Raw genomic sequence first — 20,763 nt, 5'->3', positions numbered from 1 at the left:
CATATCCTTCAATGATGTTGTGAGTCTGTGACTACATTTTCGCTGGGCTGGGAACCCGTCGCATCTTACCAAGACAGTCCGCCATACTCTCTCCAATCACCTATGCCAGCATGAATTAATCCTTTCATGTAGCTTGTAGTGTTGTGCCAGAGATCGAGCTCCATACGTCCCTTGCACGTAGGTCCAGCAGACTGCACATCACTAAAAAGCGGCACTGATTCTTTGTCCGCCCTAGTCCATGTCATTCTCCTTCCCTGGTGTAGGTAGTGGTAGAAGGCACCACGGGACGATATGCTAGCAGGTAGAGTCAATGCGCTGCTTCGTCGTGTGGCACTATTGGCCTTGAAATGAGGAGATGTTGGTATACAGTACGCCACGTCATGAACATTTGAAGGTAGCCGAAATAAAGTGAAACATCGCAGCAAGAGCCAACTCACTAGGCAGCTTGTCAGAATGATAGTCGGACGGCTTGTAGACGTCTCCCCATAGCTATACTAGCCGCTCTAGTCGTGGCCACGATGAGTAACACGGCCACTATGAATGAGCGAATCTTCCTCGTCAAGTAGGGTTGGGCGCACACAGAGACAGAATGTCATCCTGCTCGCCTCCACATTCTCCAGAACGCTCCATTACGATCTCTGGCAGCGGCAAGAAATCCCCACAACGATGAAAGAGGGAACACTGAAGTCAAGAAGTGTTGCTCAAAAATTAAAAGGCCTCTTTCTTCTTCTCCACTTGGAAACTATTTTTACTTGAAAGGGTGCTCGAAAGTGAATATTTTCGCGACTGCGCTCGAGTAGAATTTTGCCGACTGTGACGTTTTGGTGATTTTCTGGATTTGTTGGCAAAACGCCACTTTTTAGCTTGGCGCGGCTCATTTACTACTAGTAGTACTACTCCCTGGTTAGAACTTAGAACCTGGAAATTTCAAGAGTACTAGAAATGTAATGAGCATAGCAGGGAGTTGTGAAAATACGGTGTTTTAAGACTCCCAGGTAACGATGACCTGATTGCTAATCAGTAGTCGGTCAACTGGCCTCATGTCTGGGTAAAAACTTTGCTGACCGCCATAACTTCCATCCCGCCACACTTGAGTCAAGATGTTGGATTCTCATTGATCTGTCTAGCAATATGGAGAAAATCTGACAATCTACAATGTTATCTCATATGATAGACCTATTTTACAGCAACGAGAAGTTGAAAGTATGTGCTTACAACACGTAGGCTCGATGACACACAAGATGTGCAATGTGAAGATCAGGTTATTCGACAAAAACAGAAAGTTCAAGCAATAAATACTCACTTTCTACGTAAATTCGTTGGGTAAGACAAATATAGAATAGAAATTATAAAACCTCTGCGAGGGACGAAAACTGAAGTGAGAGAATGGTGGAGTAGAGGCATAATATAACGCGACTATACCTATAAAGACAAAGTTAGCGGATAAATCAAGTGATAACAGCCACAGAGCCGTCTTGGAGATAGCTAGTGACACGTGGATGGCAGTGATAGCATATGTCGTATCGACCACAGACGCATGCACAGAATCGATGTTGGACTGCTTGCAGTTGACAGCACTAGAACTAGATGCTTGCAAGCTTGTATGCCCACCAAGCCATGGCAGAAAGGGAACGGCTGCACTCTCGCTGGTGACATGCCAACCTTGCAGGTAGCACAAGGAGGTAAGCGCAAACGTACTCGCAGCCAGTCCAGGCGGTGGGACGAGACGATAGTGACATGATCCGGTAGCGGTGGTTCCAGTATGCATGCAAACCGTCCAGCACACACGGCCAGAGCGCAAGACAAAAGCACGTGACATAGAACACTGGCGGAAGCAACACCAACCTCCTGCACGAGTCCCAGATCGCTGTTAGCAGGCACACTTTCTCTCTTCTGATTGCTCATCAGGTTCTGGCTGAACTTCAACAGTGTTCACTGCGCAAGAAAAGAACAAAGCACACACAGCATAATATTACTACTACTGGAAAGTATCACCAGAGTCTAGCATAGATATCACACTTTGCCTTGCAGACAGGGAAACGTATATTGTACGTCAAAGAGTTTCACAGACAGGTGACACCGGGTATGAACTGAATGTCTTGGGGCGCACACGGCCCAGCACCACCGCACTGTTCCGGAAGAGGGCTTACTACTATGGGGAGATGAAACGAGTAGGGATTAACTTCACAACATGCACCAAGTGAATACAGTATACATTACATGACCTGCAGCCAGGACTCGTACACCCAACCCACTCCAAAACAGGGTGGAGTGTACTCGCGCTACTTCACAGCACACGTTCAGTTGGGCTAGGTGAAGTTCGACCCAGAGTATACAGCTGACATCCCGCACCAGCTTCCATTACATAACCGTATTTTATCCGGCGCACATCCAGCAGCGCCTGCAGCATTTCCAGTGTGTCAAGGGAAGTGCAAGATCAGGGGCGCCAAGTATCCACTCTGTGTCGGAATTCACCCAGCACAACTGTACAATCAAGGGTGCTGGAAACCCAGGGTGTGCACTGTGCAGCTTCTGGCTTTTCTGTACGGGCGTCTGCCATGGCGAAATTCCTGGATCACATCATAGTTGGTGCAGAAAAGCGACGGGAAGAGGCGTAGTGCGCACAACACAGTTGTGCAGCAGGAGACCAGCTTCCTGCTCGAACGCACTGGGAACTTCCAGGAACTTCGCGACAACCCATTCGAGCTGCACACTGCCAAAACACACCGTCAGCGATCACAACATGTCAGCAAAGCAGTGAAAGCAACGCTCTACAGAAAATAAACAGACTAAACTACTCTGTGTCTGGGAAAAAAAACCCACTGCAAGCTAGCCAGCCAGCCAGACATCATTGGTATTGCCATGCTGCATCCTATTTGATGATATACCCTGTTAGTTTTGGCTGAACTCACCTTCCGCTTTCTTGTCGTCAGGAACCAAGTCTTCTGTGGGAAGTGCCGAGGCGACTCTCCTAAAGAGCTGCAAAAAAGTAATGGCGACAAACACAGCAAAACCAGGCACAGAGTTAGACCATCGTCAGTCATGTGCCGTGGTAAGTGCTCAAACCTGTCCGGCCAGGCATCGAGGTGCTTTCACTGTCCGTGTTGTGCGTAGCGTGCAAGCCTCTTACTAGGCTCTTAGTGCAACCACTACGGCAAGGTACCGGCACATGAGCCTGGTTCAGAACCGGCACGGTTTTACCGGTCATTGCTAATCTCGGCTGTTTCACACTTGCACGCTTGTGATGATCTGGAAGACTGGAACGTGTGATGTACTGTGTGCATGATGGCGGATGATCTTCCTCTAGTATGTATGATCTTAACTGAGTTATTGTACACGGAGGAAAACAGACTTCCTCATATTCATTTTGATGAGACTACCCACTGTCATGTACCAAACAAGAGATAGCAAGTTTCTCATCAATACTAGTATTCAACACAAGAACATTACATGCACTCGTAGCCAGATGGAGCATGGGATGATAGGCTGGAATTGATCGCCAATTTACAGACCATATTCAACACAACCAGTGTTCTTTTCACTGGCTTTTCCACTAGCATCCTGATACAGGATCAAGAGTTCCACTACAAAGAGTAGACCCAGGTGCTCGAAGTCCGGACACTTTTACAGAGTGTGTTGGCCGAGCTGAAACTCACACTAGCAATGATCACTTGCCAGAATCTTGCTCGTGGATGGAAGGTATCTTGTCCAAGTTTGTTTTGAGGCCAGGATCGATTGAACCAGGCCATCTTTCGATCCGATCTGTTTCTCTAGAGTTCGCTGATTTTTCATATCAAATTTTGGTGTCGCAGAGGGTGCTCTAAGTTTGTACTGCTCAGAGGTGACTCGAAATACACACATATTTCTGCTAATTGCTAACTTGCAATCCCTCGGTTACAACGAAAGTTCCGAAGTGATATGTTTGGTATGTGCCTCCACCAGTATTTCTTGGAAACCCGTAGTTTGTTGCCGAAATGCAAGCTGTATTTAGTCGGCTCAGAGATGAAGCAGCTGTGAAAACCGCGGGAAAACAGTGGTGGAGATGCCAAGAGTGTCAACCTTTCTGCAAGGATGAGTGGTTCTCTGTAAATTCTTCTCCTCTGGCCATTCTCAGCTCTAAGCTGGCTCTTGATGATTGAGTGCAGGTCTGTTTGACGCTGTGTCTGTTCGAAATCGGTCTTGACAAAGTTGATTTTTGCATGAAATGTAACCCAATTTGTATTTCGTATGGACACTCGAAAACCCACTCGTGTGGTCTGGGACTTCTGCTTATCGTAGATCTCTGAAAATTGGGACGCGAGAACATACCACACCGTCCCCTCCGTAAAATATTTGATTCGAATACAATAACAGAACATGAAATTATGGGTGTACGAACTTAGGATACCATGTCCGGACTTCGAGCACCTGGGTCTACCAATTGGAAAGCTTTTTTTGCGATGTGCGATGCGACAGCTACGAAACTGGGGATTCCCCAAATCGTACCAATCGTGCAACTCAGGCAACCGTCACAATTGGCTGGTCGCAGCGGTTAACTTTCCTTAGCCCTTTGCCATCTGTGCGTACTTGAATCGATCTCTAGAGATGGCTGGACATGCATGCACTAAACATTTGTAACTCGATTGATTCTTGGCGGAATTGTGGGCAACATGAAAAGAAACTCAAGCAAAAAATGGAGTGTTTACAATGAAGGAGCGAGAAATGGCTGGCGAGGAGAGAATTTCCTCGTATATCCAGCGATGGGGTGTATTTGAAGCTCCCTGGCGCTGAATATGTGATCTCAGTAGCGCCCTGTTTGAGCTCAATGTACGCACTAACGCAGCTCGTTGAGAGCTTTCCAGAATGCCCAAGATCGTGAAAATTGGTTGATTAGAACCGAAGATACTCTCAGAATAAGGTGAGAATTATTGCATTTGGGATTGCTGGGGAATTTTGGCCGGATGGTAAAGGGTTAACTTTTGCCATGCAATACCGTAAAAGCCCGTAATAAGGCCCTGGGCGAAAACGTGAGTGAAGGTCAAGAACATGGGCGTCAATTTGGACCTGGGCGCTGTTTCGGATAAAAATCAAAATTGAAAAAAAGGTGAAATCAAACTAATTTTCACATCATGCCCTACTACTACAGGTACTAGGTACGTATAAGGTTAGCACCGTGTACTGTACACTATAGTTTTACTGCAGTACTGTTGTGTCCGTGTGTTGCTACAATGTCATTATCTGTATTGTATTCCGTCTGCTCCTACGTGTATCTTTATCAAGTGTTTGCCGTGGCGGCGATGTGTCTCGTCGATCAATAGTGTTGTGAAACCTATCACCATTCATGCTTTGCTGGCTGCTCGCTTCGCTCCGTGCACGCTACTTCATGTAGTATAGAGCTTGATGCTTTGCGTCGATGTGTTGTTGTTGCTTCTCTGTTGCTGGTGCTCGGAACTTAGTCCTGGAGTGAAGCTTTGGTCTTCTTGTGTGGTGAGGGTGAATAATGGGTATCTGGGCTCCTGGTATTATCTCCATAAAGAACCTGGGATTGTAGAATCCTGAGAGTAAGTCTGGCCCACTCGCCGGTCATGACAGTACCGTCCATGCAGGTGGAGCTGTGCATGCTCTGCACTGTGTACTGTGAACTGGGTCTATGCTGTCAAGTACCGTCCATGCAGGCGGAGCTGTGCATGCACTGCACTGTGTACTGGGTCTGCGCCGTCGCCCATGGGCGTTACCACGGAGGTCGGCTAGAAAATGGGACAAGAGTGTGGACACGCGGCAACTGGACGTGAACACGGGTAGTGAGCGCTATACTGGGTGGGCGTATTTACGGGCTTTTACGGTATGCGATGTGCGATTTGGACCTTCTTTGCAGCAAAGTTGTACGCTAGGTTCAAGAGTTGCACCCAGCTACGCGAAAGCACGTCAGCAAGGCGACATCTTCCGTGAATGGTTTAGTAAGATCGCATCGCAAAAATGCTTCTGTGAATCCCGCTTCAGGTACCATAGCCTGTGCAGCTGCATACCTCACATAATATACGTATTGTGCCGCTACAGGCAAATGCATGGCTAGGATAGATCCAAAAACGGCAGTGATACCACTGCAACGTGGCCTCACCTGCTTAACGTTTGCACCGTTCTTGGCACTGGCCTCGATGAACATCACGCCAAGCTCTTTGGCAATAGCCTCGCCATCCTCCGACGGCACTTGCCTGCAATAGGATGGGAATGGATACGAGACAGCAAGATTATTGAGCACAAAGCACGATGGAGCATTGCGCAGGTAGATGACATCCCACATCGTGCGTGCAGTACTGAATTCTATTTGGTAAAAAGTTACCACAAAACTGTGTGCCAATGACTAAAGCTGTAGCGAACTACCTTTTAAAACACTGATTCAATATTCGGTTGCCAGTAGAACCTGGCGATTCACCATGTGCAGTCAATGAATAATTATTTCCAAAACAAAAAAACTCCTACCACCCAATAAAAACATTTTGTTTGAAAAAAACAACAACAATTGGTAACCTTAGGGTATGTTCGATTGGTAGGATCTGGATCCATTGGATTCGCACCCTTTTGATTGGTCGAATTCGGATTCGGATCCTTTGGATTTGGATCCGGCCAATTCACCTCGGGGCGCTGAGTTGACCGGATCCACCAGATTTTTTTTGCCAAAAACCGTCCTCTGTACGTGATACGTGTATAAATAGCAGGAACAAAAGTGATGATGCGGAAATCGTTGCTATCTCTCATGGAATCCTAAAATTCCAGATTCAATCAAGGGCAGCGTTTGATTGGACTTTGGTGGATCCAAAGGATCCACTCAATCGATCTGGATCTGGATCCAACCCATCAAACATGCCCTTTATAGACAGCCCAGTAACAATACATTATTGGAATTTTACCCATATTCTCTCTATTTGGTAAAAATCTTTTGATCAATTTTGAAGAGTCGATGTCTGTAACAACCAAAATTTAATATCATCGGACATGGCCAAATTTCCGATTTCGCTCAAAGTTCGCTGATTTTATCCCTGGGTGGACCTCATTCACCCACTATGACAGTTTGGTCCAGAAACGCTGCGTTCCTTGGATATGGCCTAAAATCAAAAATCGACACATATTCGCTTTGTTCTGAAACACCTTCAAACAAGGTACAGGAACGAGAGGCCACCGCTGAAATGTGGGGTAGACCACCACCATAGTCTGCTACATGTCCCCAAACGCCAACAAGTGGTCTTGAATAAACGTCACTTGATGAACAACAGCCCAACAGGACGAGAAAGAAAAACTGCTCCACAGCAAATCAGTGCAGCAAGGTCTGCAACAGCAGCGCAAGATAGCCCAGAAAGTTCTCGTGTACTGGGCAGCTAGTGCACGTGAGTTTGGCGGCTTCATTCAAGTTTTTGCGAGGGCAGGGATTATTCCCATGTCTCAGTGCTAGCGTAGCGAAAAGGCATGCGGAGGCGCTCCGTGCATGCTTTCCTGCCACGGGGTTGGATTCGGCTAGTGCATGGCCGTTGGAGGTCGAAATTTGAATATTTTCCGGAAGTGATTTTTTAGTGGATAACTTTATTCAAGGCCACTTGTTGGCGCTTGGAGATATTGGCCATGTCCGGTGATAGTTGGTCATTACAGACATTGACTCTTATAAACTAAACTACACAAAAGAAGAGGTTTGTAGCGGCTTTGGCGAAACATGAAGATGAGGATACTGGAAGTCAACAAATTTTCAGTGCATATCTATTCTCGGCTATTTTGGGATAAAAGGTACCGTGACCTAAATTTTGTTTTGCAAGGTCCAGTGTGACAGTGTACATGTATATGGGCAGCAGCAGTACAGGCTGAAATTTTAATGCGGCTAAAATGTGTTTTAGCCCTGGGAGGGCGAAATTTAAACGCGCCGGAAATTCGTAGACTCACAGTAGATATCTGTGATGATAACTGATTACTTGTCGGCAGGGTGCGGAATAAGCAATAAGCAACAAGCCATTCTACAGATCAACAGTCACGGTTTCAGTTTGCCAGACCAAATCTATAACCTACCTCTTCTCGACAAGGTCAATCTTGTTGCCGACGAGCATGATGATGACTTCCTTGCCACGCTCAGATCGAACATCCTCCACCCAGCGTGACACCTGTTCAAACGTTAGTTTGTCTGAGCACAACAAGCAAACAATATACATAACGTTCGTGTACAGTTTGTTAGATCTATGCTGGCATGCACAGCCACACATGCCGAAGTGGTGATGGGATATTGCCGGTTCGGCCCGCAAATCTGGGGAAATATTGTAAAAGCACCCAAAATCTGGGGAAATATTGTAAAAGCACCCCGCCATAAGGACCCCGTTGTGGTTGCATGGTGATCGGGCGGATGAGTGAGTTCTAGCTGGAGGTCAAGACACGTACATGTACATTAGTCGCCTAAACATTTGCACGCTATGCAGCTACTCTGAACTAACTTCACCTGCGTGCAATAGCAAGCCCCGTACAAGACCAGTGGACCGGTATAGGGTCAGGTGAAACCTTCTTAGGCCTGTGTGACCTCAATCACTCTCAACCGTATAGTTTCCGTTTTCCTTAGTTGCAAGCCAAAGGTGAGGTGTGTGCTTGAGAGATACAGGGCATCCTGGCGGTACCCTGCAGTATAGACATTCCGTACTCAAACACACTCGCAACCAAGTGCAAGAAAACTTACTTGACACATCGTAGACGATGACTGCCACAGTTGAGTCTCTGATGTAGCTTGGGATCAAGCTGCGGAATCGCTCCTGGCCGGCTGTGTCCCAAAGCTGTAACCTTACCTGAACACAGAAAATGCAAACGTAATGTGCAGGGCTGTTAGACAACAGGTATTTACAAAGAAGACAGAACGAGGTATTGCTTGAAACTCGAGTTTCAGATGATACGATCCTCCTTGTGAGTTTGTTCGGTCATGCCGGGAATCGGCATGGAATGCTGTCGATCTGAATCGCGGAATCGGAATGAGGGTGGCAAACAAACGGTGGTAGTGTGCACCAGGGATCCTGGCAACATTTTGCAGGACTTGCGAAGTGAAAGATCCGCGGACATGCAGAGAACTATTATAGTACAGGTTCTCCCTCATTATAAGAATAATTTATAACGAGTCCGGCTAGTACATAAATCCCATTAGTAAATAGAAACATGAAATCCCTTGGCGAAACGTAGTCTATACCTGTTTACAGGTCAGGTTACAACATAACTCGCCAGTACATAAAATTCGTTATTACAACCCTTTGCCCAGGTCCCTGGAGTCCCAGCCCCTCAGTATAAGATAATACTGACCATGCAGGACCCAGGCCAAAACACATAGGATAAACCAGAAAGGCACAACGTATTCTATCTGTGTATTCGTAGATATGAACGATCATTCGCATCCAAGGAACATGTTGAAGACTTTTCAATTATCTTATAACGAGTTGAAGCATCGATAATAATTATTTATGTTGTATTGAGGGTACCCCATATAAGTATGTATCAGTGCTTCCTGTACCTTTAGTTGAGAGTCATGTTACAAGATATGCCTTGCTATAAGATAACTTTTTCGACGGCCCAGAGATTATCTACTAACGAGGGAGGACTTGTACTACAGCTACAACTGCATGTGTGCACGTGCAAACGGCCCGGCCGGGTGAAGTAAGTATCACCTATTTGACTTTTGAAGCCAAAAGAACCCAGAAAACGAAACATTCGGCCTCGCCTAAAGATTACAGACCTGAGGAGATCCGACGAGAAAAGGCATCACAGTTCTAAGAAGTTTCAGGAGTGGTTCACTTTCAGGTTATGCCATGGATCGTTGAACTAGAAATACTTGTAGTTCTAACATTAAACTTGTTTCCTTAGACGTCCAAGCTAGCCATGAGGGGAATCGCGTTTGGAGTGCTGTTGATGGACAAGAAAACCTTCGCCTCACCACCCACCACTCGCCATCACAATCACCATCAGTCATCATCAACAGACTCCCTGTTTCCACTCTATAAAATACGCCAACTACCACACCCTGGGCTTTGGCTGTCCAGAGTAATGCAGCTACATGTACCTGTCACTCATTTTCATTCCGTGCAGAATGAGTACTCATTCCAATTTTTTTTGGAATAGTCTGAATCGATTCTGCCCCGTTCGTACCTAGACCAGAGTTGGTATCGTGCCAAACAAACGATGCCGCGTGCACCAAACAAACGTGCCAGAACCATAAAACCTTGGAATGACGTTGGCATGACCTTGGAATGACACCGAACAAACGCAACCCTAGAGGTTGGGTAGCACCGGTGCGAACAAAGATTCTATTTAGCTTGGCATATTCCAGTTTTGAGCTCTGCTCAGAAGTCAGAGAGGCCATGCGATAATGCACATTTCTGATAACTAGGAAATTCCTTGGCACCCAATTTTTTGTTTGAGGTGAGTTCCATTCTTCTACAAATAATGTCACATACATGTGACATTGTGTGGGTGGTTAATCCACCATCAGCAGCCTCCCAATCACGGATGAACTACTAACTCATTAACTCGTCAGTCAATCACTGAGTCTTTCTGAGTGACCTGGTGACCGGTGCTAAACAGTAGGACTTCGTGGTACCACACATATTGTTTAGTGTACGACATACACCAATTCCACTCACCGTCCGATCCTCCAGGTACATCGTCTTGGACAGAAAGTCAATACCAATAGTCGCCTGTAACAGAAGACAACATTGCGAAGTTGTGTCAAGAGGCATTTTCGTGCTGAGGCATACTACTTACTAGCAACAAAGTCGTCACCACGATAATTTATCAAACAGAACAGTTCCTACCTGGTACGTGTTGTCGAAAGTATCGTACATGAACCTCGTAATCAGAGATGTCTTTCCAACTGCATTCAACAAATACCGTAAAATGAGAGGGTGTCAAGACAGAAGCCACAAAGGACAAGTCAGTGACATTGGACGAAAAAAACAACTGGATAAACACATCGACATGCGGGCTCACCGCTTTGCTCGCCCAAGACAACGAGCTTGAACTTGCGGAGGGGGTTGAATGCAACTGGTTCCGCCATCGTGATATCCTCCTCTACCTCCGGAATAGATGTCGACTATTACCCGAGGATTGGAAGAGCAAAACAGCTAGAAACTGACGGAAGCAAGCAACTCATTGAGCTCGGTCAGCACCAGGGCTACTCGACACGTTCATCAGTGACTGACTACAGTCCCACAGTAGATCAGAAAACTGTGTTGCTGTGACCAGCGGTGAGACCACACTCCACAGGCACAGGTGACGAAACTGCAGAGCAAAGATCTGTAGACCCGCACGCGCACATGCACCTTTCGGTACGCTGTACTCCCAGTTTGAGAGAACGCGTTGAACCAGTAGTGAACATGTGAACCAAGTGAACGGGCCAAGGAGATCAAAGTGTGCCTTTTCTGAAGTTTTCAAGCAGGGATCAGGGCTAGGGAGCCCTACACATGCCATGGGTTTATGTATGGACGTCCGGACTCTAGCTCTGGGTAAGGTAGTTGGTGCATTTCTGTACGATTGTAAGCCTTGCTCGTATTAAAAGTTAGTTGTGAGTTTACCAGTGATTACTGTAGGTCCATAACCGGATAACCATGGGGGACTCTTGCCTTGGTGATTCATGTGCTGTCATCATCACTGGTAAACATCCACTTCGTCGTTTGTCTTATGTCACAATATGTGCCTTCACATGGCTTCTACATTATCAGTTCTGATCAAGGCTGGACCGTATAGTACCAGTGGTGTTGATGGCATGTCAAAGTCCCATGCCCAGCAGTTTCCTGACCCAAATACCCGTACATGACCCCAACTTCCCGTAGCAATATCAATTCCATAATTCCCGTACCGGTACTACACAAACTAGTGACAAAGGCAAAACATGAGACATTATTGAGAGCAAGAGAACCTCCCTGGCCTGGGTGGGAGCTTGTTGAGAGAGACCCAAAACTTGCTGGCAAAAGGCCACAGCCTTTCCGTAACTCTGAGTTTTGTATTCAAAAACACCCATCTTATCTGATAACTGTTTGAGTTTTTTTTGAGTGTTTTTGGTACAATGCTAATGACTCTGACTATACTTACTTACTATCTCTTAGCCTGTCAAACCCTATATATAGGGTTTTCAGCCGCGCGTTCTATCTTGAGCTCGATCTCTTGAGAGCCCACTTGGCTGCTATGGCAACTAGACGCCTGGGCCTACATACGTAGAATGTACGTACGGTTCTCTTGCTGAAGACCGTGATCATTTTGTTGCTGTTTTCTTCGAGTACGGTTAGTTTTAGTGCAGCGCTGTCGTAACATTTTCTAGACCCTATATCTAGGGTTTGATTTTTCACGATGGAGGAAGAGCAACTTGAGTTAGTGGAGACGAACTCGGGCGATGAGAATGTTCCTGGCGACCTGGTGTCGACTCAGGATGATGATGTCGATGTTCCAGCAGCGTCGGATGCTCCTGAAGAAGAAGGCGAAGCATCAACAGCGGCTGTCGCAGCTGCCGCTCCCGCCATTGCCGTTTCTGCATCAGCTGATCCACACGTGGGTCGGAAGCAGCAAATGCGGCGACACTCGCGCACGTCGTAGGAGCGCTCCTGCTAACATCAATGGCAATGCAGTGAAAATATAAAAAAAACCCAAGTGAAACTGTGTGTATTGTGTGCCCAGTTGTGAGGACTGATCAAACCCTTTCTTTAGGGGTCCTAACCCTATATATACTATAGGGTCTTTATGTGTAGCGTTATGTCAAACCCTATATATAGGGTTTACTGGTGACAGGCTAAGAGATAGCTTGGGCGTAGATATTCTGCCCCGTGGAGTAGTGCTCTGCGCTATGCATTGCTATCCTCTATTGTAAAATCTGGCCGAAATTCTCTAATTCAAACTCCCCATATATTCTCTGACTGCACGCTTCCAGCCTCAAATACGTGGCAAGTAAGAATTACAATTATTACCATTACCAAAAGGTTAGGGTGCCGCGGCGCAGTTTTGGATGAATGGACTGTAAACAAGAAACACTTCGCTGTGAGATTGCGTGGCTTTAAAGGGGAAGTATACCCTAAAATCAAATTTTCACCAGTTGTAGTCTTCGGGGTGCTGAGTCGAATGGTCTTGGTCCGAGGAAGCTGAGACGCTCCCTTCCTACTTGAATCCCAATCGAACTCGCGCACTTCCACCGAAACTGGGTGACTGCGCCCTACTAGATGGGGATTTGTATGCAAAATGTCACTAAAAGCGCCATTTCGTTCTTATAAAAGCACGGATGACCGCGATTGGCCCATATGTTGTAGTCTTTTGGACGCTGAGTCGACTGGTTTTGGTCCGAAAAGGCTGCGATGCAGCGTTCCTCCTTTATTCCCAATCGAACATGGTTGAAGAAGCGGTCACGTGCTCCTGCGTACACCAGTCACCTGGTCACCGTGCCTGCAGGGTACAACTTACTAGCGTGTTTGACCTTTTTTGGGTGCAGTCCTGTCACTCGAGTTGAACTCGAGTTGAACCTTGGTGTGAAAGTTGTCGCCTGCTGGCGCGGTGACCAGGTGATTTGGGCACCCAGGAGCACGTGACCACTTGTTCAACCATGTTCGATTGGGAATAAAGGAGGAACGCCGCATCGCAGCCTTTTCGGACCAAAACCAGTCGACTCAGCATCCAAAAGACTACAACATATGGGCCAATCGCGGTCATCCGTGCTTTTATAAGAACGAAATGGCGCTTTTAGTGACATTTTGCATACAAATCCCCATCTAGTAGGGCGCAGTCACCCAGTTTCGGTGGAAGTGCGCGAGTTCGATTGGGATTCAAGTAGGAAGGGAGCGTCGCAGCTTCCTCGGACCAAGACCATTCGACTCAGCACCCAGAAGACTACAACTGGTGAAAATTTGATTTTAGGGTATACTTCCCCTTTAATCAGGCAACATACATGCAGAGTTGCACGCTCTGGTTGATGTACTTTTGGTGTCACCGCACAACATCACAGATAGAACGCCTGAGTACGAGTACTTCAATGATCACGCAGCGTTGCGCCGTCGGCTGTAGAAGCCGATTGTTAAAATTCCGTGCTAATAACATCAACGTGCCCCATCTGGCAATGAACGACCAGTGTAGCGGGTGATCAAGACTAACTGATAAAAAAAAGTCAAACAAACGAAGACTAAGGAAGTGGTGCGATGGCAATAGACTGATGTGTACGACGTATGTCACAGTACACACATAACACAAACACACACAGCAACACATGGCGTATGTCACAGTACACACATAACACAAACACACACAGCAACACATGACGTATGTCACAGTACACACATAACACAAACACACACAGCAACACATGACGTATGTCACAGTACACACATAACACAAACACACACAGCAACACATGACGTATGTCACAGTACTAGGCCTGTCCGAAAAATGTTCTGAATTTTTTTTGCATTTTGGGGTACATTTTGCATTTTTGCATTTTTTCTGAATTTTGCCCATTTTCGGTCGAATTCCAAGGTTTCAGCCAAGGTTTCAGCTCGACCAAGTCAAGTTCGGCTTGCTATTTCGGTGTCTTCTGTACTGTCCCTCTTGGCTGAGACTCTAGACTTAAAGGGAAACTGAACGCCAAAAATAAGTATGGCTTATCCGAAGGAGAATTGGGCACTGATTCCGATGAGCTATGTCTCGAGCCGATCAGAGAAGAGGAACTGTGTCAAATTTCATAAATAACACCTCCCATATTTGGAAATTGGCCTTGATGACGTGCGTACTGCTTAGCTGTCACCACGCTGTGCATGTTCAGCAGTGTAATTGAATGGAAGAAAACAATTACTTTGGTGTTTTGCAGCTCTGTTTCGTTCCCTGACGGTAACCAAATCTAGATGTAGGAATCTGTTGAGCAGGAGAGTGACACATGTCTTCCCGAAGGCTGTCCAGGCTGCAGTGGTGATGAAGAAGACACGATCATCACCCCGAGATCGATCGTAGCGAATTGGAAAACTCATGGTGAATTTGCTTCCACTCCAAGGCAATGTCGAGGTATGAAGGGTGCTTGTACTGCCTTCCAAAGTGAAGAGGAGATGAACATGGCTTTGCATAGCTGTTGTTCTATGCCAACTTACCTACTCTTGCTGGTACCGTAGTGGCATATTGCAAATTTCGTGGACGAACAACTCTAGTCACTAGTGGCTAGTGAGCAACACTAACAGGTGAGATTTTTCAATTCGACAAAAATTGTTTTTGTTTGAGAACTGACAGTGGCAGTCATTAGACTCAGTAGGTGTCTTTGCTGCTTCTTCCCCTTCATTGGTAGGGTTGTGCTTGAATAATACAAGTGCTTGAAGTAAAATAAAATAAATAGAACATGTGGAACATAAATCTAATCAAGCATCAGTACATGTATTGCGAAGTTCAACTTCAAAGCACATGAAATCGTGACAATGATCACGAAGTTTATGTAATCAAGAGTACACCCTGTGTTCAACGAACACATACACACATGCTGTATTGCGCACACACATGTACACATGTGCGTGCACCCCCATCCCATCCCACAGACACACGCATGCAGGCATGCGCGCACATCCATACACATGTGCGTGTACCCCCCCCCCCCCCACACACACATTCCTACCCATACACATGTGCATCCCCCCCCCCCCACACACACGTGTGCACATACAGATACACAAACACACACGCACGAACACACACACAAGATACGTGTAAGTGTACATGGTCTTCCTGGTGCAGATGCTGAGCCAGCACAATGGAAAATACCTCCATCAAGATGCTTGATCAAGTGTTGTGATAATGGCACTGTTTGTTTGTTTTTACAAAGAAGTGTGGGAAAGATTACAATGCATTATAATTCATAATTGTTCTTTGCCTTGTACTGTGCAGACCAGAATGCTTCGTTATCAACTCCTGGCTTTCCATCGGCATGGTGTTCAGCTGCAGCGGCATCTGGTCCGGGGAGTTCAAGTTGCTGGATGGCTGCACTGACACAGGATGGGTTTGCGTTGGCAATGCGATACGGCAGTCATCCCACATCACGAGCTACATGTTTATGTAATTTATATTGTCGCTTGTCCAGCAACGTCAAGGCTCTGCATGTAAACACAGGAGAACACCATAATACTACTCAGGGGATAATAATTTTGGATATCAATTTCGTGACAATTATTAGATTCACACAATATTCACAACGTATGCAACACGATGCTGTCTATTGACACTACTTCAAACTGAAGTGCTCACTACTCCTCTCCCGTTTTTATCTCCCTCTACCTTATGAATACTCTGCATTACTGGTTTCGTTTCTACCCTTTCCATTGCTGCCAGCTCCCGGTCTTTTTCAATGCACAGCACCACCTTGACAGTCATTTTTGTGATTTGATGTACACATACTTTGATGTTCAAATTCGAATTACATGATCAGATTTTTGTTCCACATTTTCTATTTATTTTTACTTCAAGCACAACCCTACCGATGAAGGGAAAGAAGCAGCAGAGAGACACCTACTGAGTCTAATGACTGCCACTGTCAGTTCTCAAACAAAAACAATTTTTGTCGAATTGAAAAATCTCACCTGTTAGTGTTGCTCACTAGCCACTAGTGACTAGAGTTGTTCGTCCACGAAATTTTGCAATATGCCACTACGGTACCAGCAAGAGTAGGTAAGTTGGCATAGAACAACAGCTATGCAAAGCCATGTTCATCTCCTCTTCACTTTGGAAGGCAGTACAAGCACCCTTCATACCTCGACATTGCCTTGGAGTGGAAGCAAATTCACCATGAGTTTTCCAATTCGCTACGATCGATCTCGGGGTGATGATCGTGTCTTCTTCATCACCACTGCAGCCTGGACAGCCTTCGGGAAGACATGTGTCACTCTCCTGCTCAACAGATTCCTACATCTAGATTTGGTTACCGTCAGGGAACGAAACAGAGCTGCAAAACACCAAAGTAATTGTTTTCTTCCATTCAATTACACTGCTGAACATGCACAGCATGGTGACAGCTAAGCAGTACGCACGTCATCAAGGCCAGTTTCCAAATATGGGAGGTGTTATTTATGAAATTTGACACAGTTCCTCTTCTCTGATCGGCTCGAGACATAGCTCATCGGAATCAGTGCCCAATTCTCCTTCGGATAAGCCATACTTATTTTTGGCGTTCAGTTTCCCTTTAGAGAGAGGCAGTTGCACTGGCCTCCTAATCACACAAATGCGAACACATGGGTGTTTACACTTCGGAGGCTCCGGCTACGAATGTGACAGTGTGTTAGGCCTCAAATCTTCGCTTTTCAAATAATTCACAGCGATTTAAAGAGAAAATTTACACAAACTCCAACCTCGTCCCCTTGATATTCCCGCCCTTTCCCTCACTCCTTTGGCCTTTTTCTTCGCTTCAAATTGTTGCAGTTGCAGATTTATTTCTCTTTGGACGTAGCCGTATAGCCTACATACGTGTTGATTGCAGAGCCATGTCATCCGTTAGTGACCTCCCCAGTCAGGGGACGGCTGGTTCTGCGCGTCCCACGCAGCACGACCCGCTTGTGGCAAATCGTGGAGCTGCAGAGATCCAGAGTGGGAATGCTGTGCCCGAGAGGCCACCACAGCCCACTCAGCGTGATTTGCTTTCTGCCGCATCCCCCACTGTCTGCGGAAGTGGTGGGGTGCCGGCTATGCCCATGCCGCATGGAGGTTACCCGGCCTATGGGTCGTTTTATCTACCACCGCACGGGCTAGCTCCGACTGGAGAGCATCCGTTTTCGGCTGCACAGCGGGCTGTAGGGCTCTGTGTTTCCGCCGAGAACGAAGCACTGCCTGGCCCAGGGACTGAGGTCCTGGAGTCCAGCGGTGATGCAGCCAATACCGGTAGTAATATCGGAGAGCCTGCAGCCAAACGAGCGGCCAGAGCTCTGGACTTTGCACCGGCCACTGCGGTGGCGAGTCGCAAATTCCTTTTCAACGCCCCTGAGGCGGTGACGAGTTATGTTGAGAAGTATTTTCGGTCTCCGCTCTCTGACGAGCAGCGGAAGGCCATGCACGAGGACCATCCACGGCCTGACACGGCAGCAGCCTATGTGCCCAAGGTGGATGATACAGTGTTGCGCTGGGCTGGTTCCCGTTTTCCCAAGACATCCGACTCGCAGTGGGCGGCTGTTCAACGTGATGTGGCATCGCTCTCTGGTCCCGTTGCATGTATGCTCTCCGCCCTGGTCGAGGCAGAGGAAGGTGTTCCGGCAGTGGAGGAACTCTCCGTACCATCGGCGGAAGTCAAGGACGTGCTCCAGCGCACACTTGTCCTGGTCGGAGACCTGATGGCTTCGATCAATGGCATCCGCCGCCAGTCCATCATCGAGGCTGTGGACAAAGACGTGGCAAGAGTAACCAAAGGTATCCCACCGCCAGGCACTGGGAAGGAGCTGTTTGGTGAGGAATTTATCTCAGCCATCTCCACGAAAGTGAAATCCGAGGCGACGTTGAACGAGGCGCAGAGGCTGGCGCGCAAGCCACAGCCAAAGCCGGGTTTTCAGCGAAAGGGGTTCGCGTTCCAGTCATCGCGTACCCCGAAGCTGCATACCTTCTCCAGTCGCCAATACGGCAGGGATCGCCAGCAGCCGCCCCACCGAGGCTCATTTCGCCCCCACCGCGGAAGACCGCAAGGGCAGTGGACACCAGGGTCGAGGGGCAAGTCACCACCTCGCCCTCAGGCCCAGTAGTGGGCCATGCGGGGCAGCTCCGAGAATCGCCAACACCATCATCGGAGCTGCAGCTTCCCGTTCCTTGGCGATGGGAGGTACATCATCCACCTCCACCCGCTGGTCGCATTGCGGTGGCCTGGCAGAACTGGGAGCAACTGACGGCGGACCCATGGGTTCGCAGTACCGTCCGGCATGGCCTGCGTATCCCACTGCTGGCTCGCCCTCATCAGCGGCAGGCTCCCAGACAGATGCACCTGGCTCAGGCGGAGCAGGTTGCTCTGCAGGAGGCCCTGTCCAACATGGCAGCAGCGGGGGGCATCGAGCCCACTACAGTGCGAGACGCGACATTCAAGAGCACGCACTTCATGGTACCCAAGAGCGGTGGTCGATGGAGGCTAGTGTTCAACCTCAAAGCGCTGAACGAGTTTGTGGACAACTCCCATTTCAAGATGGAAACGTTGGCAGTCGTACCCGAGCTAGTTCAGCCGAACTGGTGGTTGGCGAAACTCGATCTGAAGGACGCCTTTCACTCGGTACCGGTGCACATTCACAGCCGACGCCTCCTCCAGTTCATGTGGAACGACCAGGTATGGCAGTACACTTGCCTCCCGTTCGGTCTGTCGGAGTCACCCCGCACGTTCACCAAGGTGCTTCGTCCAGTAGCAGCGTGGCTCCGTACAATGGGTCTGCTCATCGTTGTCTATCTGGACGACTGGCTGTTGATAGCACACTCCCCTGCTCTAGTGGCGCAGCAGATCCAGTTTGTGGCAGCCCTCCTAGAACGACTGGGCTTCATAGTCAACCGCCAGAAATCTATCATGGAGCCGACGCAGATCCTGACGTTTCTCGGAGTCGAAGTGAACTTGGTGCGCATGGAATTTTCCTTGCCTCGCGACAAGCTGGACAAGATTCGCTCCGAGTGCCGTCGCCTGCGCAACAAGGGATTTGCTACCCTCGCCGAACTGCGTTCACTGACAGGCAAGATGGTTGCAGCGCGCCCTGCAGTACACCTCGCTATGCTTCATGTCCGGGGACTGCAGTTCCTGCTGAACGAGGCTCTGGCACACCGTCTCGAGACCCAACAGTTGGACGAATGGGCCTGCAGCGACCTGCGTTGGTGGATAACGACGGCGGGGTGCCCGATACCCATGCACAGAGACCCACCCTCGGTCACCATGAGCTCAGATGCGTCCAATGTAGGATGGGGTGCTGCTGTGGATACGGCGCATGCCGGTGGGCCATGGTACGAGTCCGAAGCTGCGCACCACATCAACTGGAAAGAGCTGATCGCGGTATGGTTAGGTTTGAAAAGCCTGCTCCGCAACGCATCCAACCAAACCATCCGGTTGGAAATCGACAACACGACCACCGTGGCATACCTCAATCATCAGGGAGGCACTCATTCTCGGCGTCTGTGTACGCTTGCGATTCAGGTGCTGGAGTGGGCTGCAGCCCGACACCTGGAGCTGGAAGCGGTTCATGTGCCAGGAGCCCTGAATCACACAGCAGACTATCTGTCCCGTCACGTGGAGGAGACGGGCGACTGGATGCTCCCGTACCATGTGTTTACTACCATCCAACAGACATTCGGCCCGCTGAGTGTAGATCTGTTTGCGGCCCGCCACAATGCTCGCCTGCCCCGCTACCTGAGCTGGCGTCCAGATCCAGAGGCAGAAGCAGTGGATGCCTTCTCCACCCCTCCAGAGCTATGGGAGAATGCTTATGCCTTTCCGCCATTCAGCCTACTCACCCGGTGTCTTCGCTACATCCGGCAACACGACATTCGACGGGTAATCGTGGTGGCTCCAGCCTGGCAGTCACAGGCTTATTACCCTCAGCTGCTCCGAATGTCCTGCAGTGCTCCGCTACGACTAGTATCGTCAGACGTTCTGGACCCACAGGGACAAGTCCATCCACAGGCACAACGCCTACGACTGACCGTATGGAGTATCTCCGGGAAGCAGCCTCGCTGCGAGGCCTTTCGCAGGGAGCTGTCACTCTCTGGCTCTCCTCCTGGCGAACTAGCACCAACGCAACGTATCAGTCAGCATGGCGACAGTGGGTGGGCTGGTGTTGCGAACGA

The 20,763-nt window shown here is 48.2% G+C and overlaps 1 protein-coding gene and 1 long non-coding RNA gene across 2 annotated transcripts; both read right to left on the bottom strand.

The window, feature by feature from the left end:
* Positions 1–1,095: 1,095 nt before the first annotated feature.
* Positions 1,096–11,184, bottom strand: LOC135808656 (ras-related protein Rab6-like). The gene is made up of 8 exons (XM_065321878.1): positions 10,969–11,184; positions 10,794–10,852; positions 10,623–10,676; positions 8,681–8,786; positions 8,029–8,140; positions 6,098–6,191; positions 2,913–2,979; positions 1,096–1,935 (listed from the first exon to the last, which is right to left on the bottom strand). Exons 1-8 carry the CDS (start codon positions 11,033–11,035, stop codon positions 1,871–1,873), a joined length of 624 nt encoding a protein of 207 aa, XP_065177950.1. The 5' UTR covers positions 11,036–11,184; the 3' UTR covers positions 1,096–1,870.
* A 4,509-nt stretch (positions 11,185–15,693) lies between these two features.
* LOC135810730 (uncharacterized) lies at positions 15,694–16,723 on the bottom strand. Its single transcript, XR_010552351.1, has 2 exons — positions 16,560–16,723; positions 15,694–16,076 (listed from the first exon to the last, which is right to left on the bottom strand). It is a non-coding gene; the product is annotated as an uncharacterized LOC135810730 (long non-coding RNA).
* Positions 16,724–20,763: the final 4,040 nt, after the last annotated feature.

This window comes from Sycon ciliatum, chromosome 2 (assembly GCF_964019385.1).
Source record: "Sycon ciliatum chromosome 2, ocSycCili1.1, whole genome shotgun sequence".
In the NCBI taxonomy this organism is placed as follows: domain Eukaryota; kingdom Metazoa; phylum Porifera; class Calcarea; order Leucosolenida; family Sycettidae; genus Sycon; species Sycon ciliatum.
This window is presented reverse-complemented; position numbering and strand designations above follow the sequence as displayed.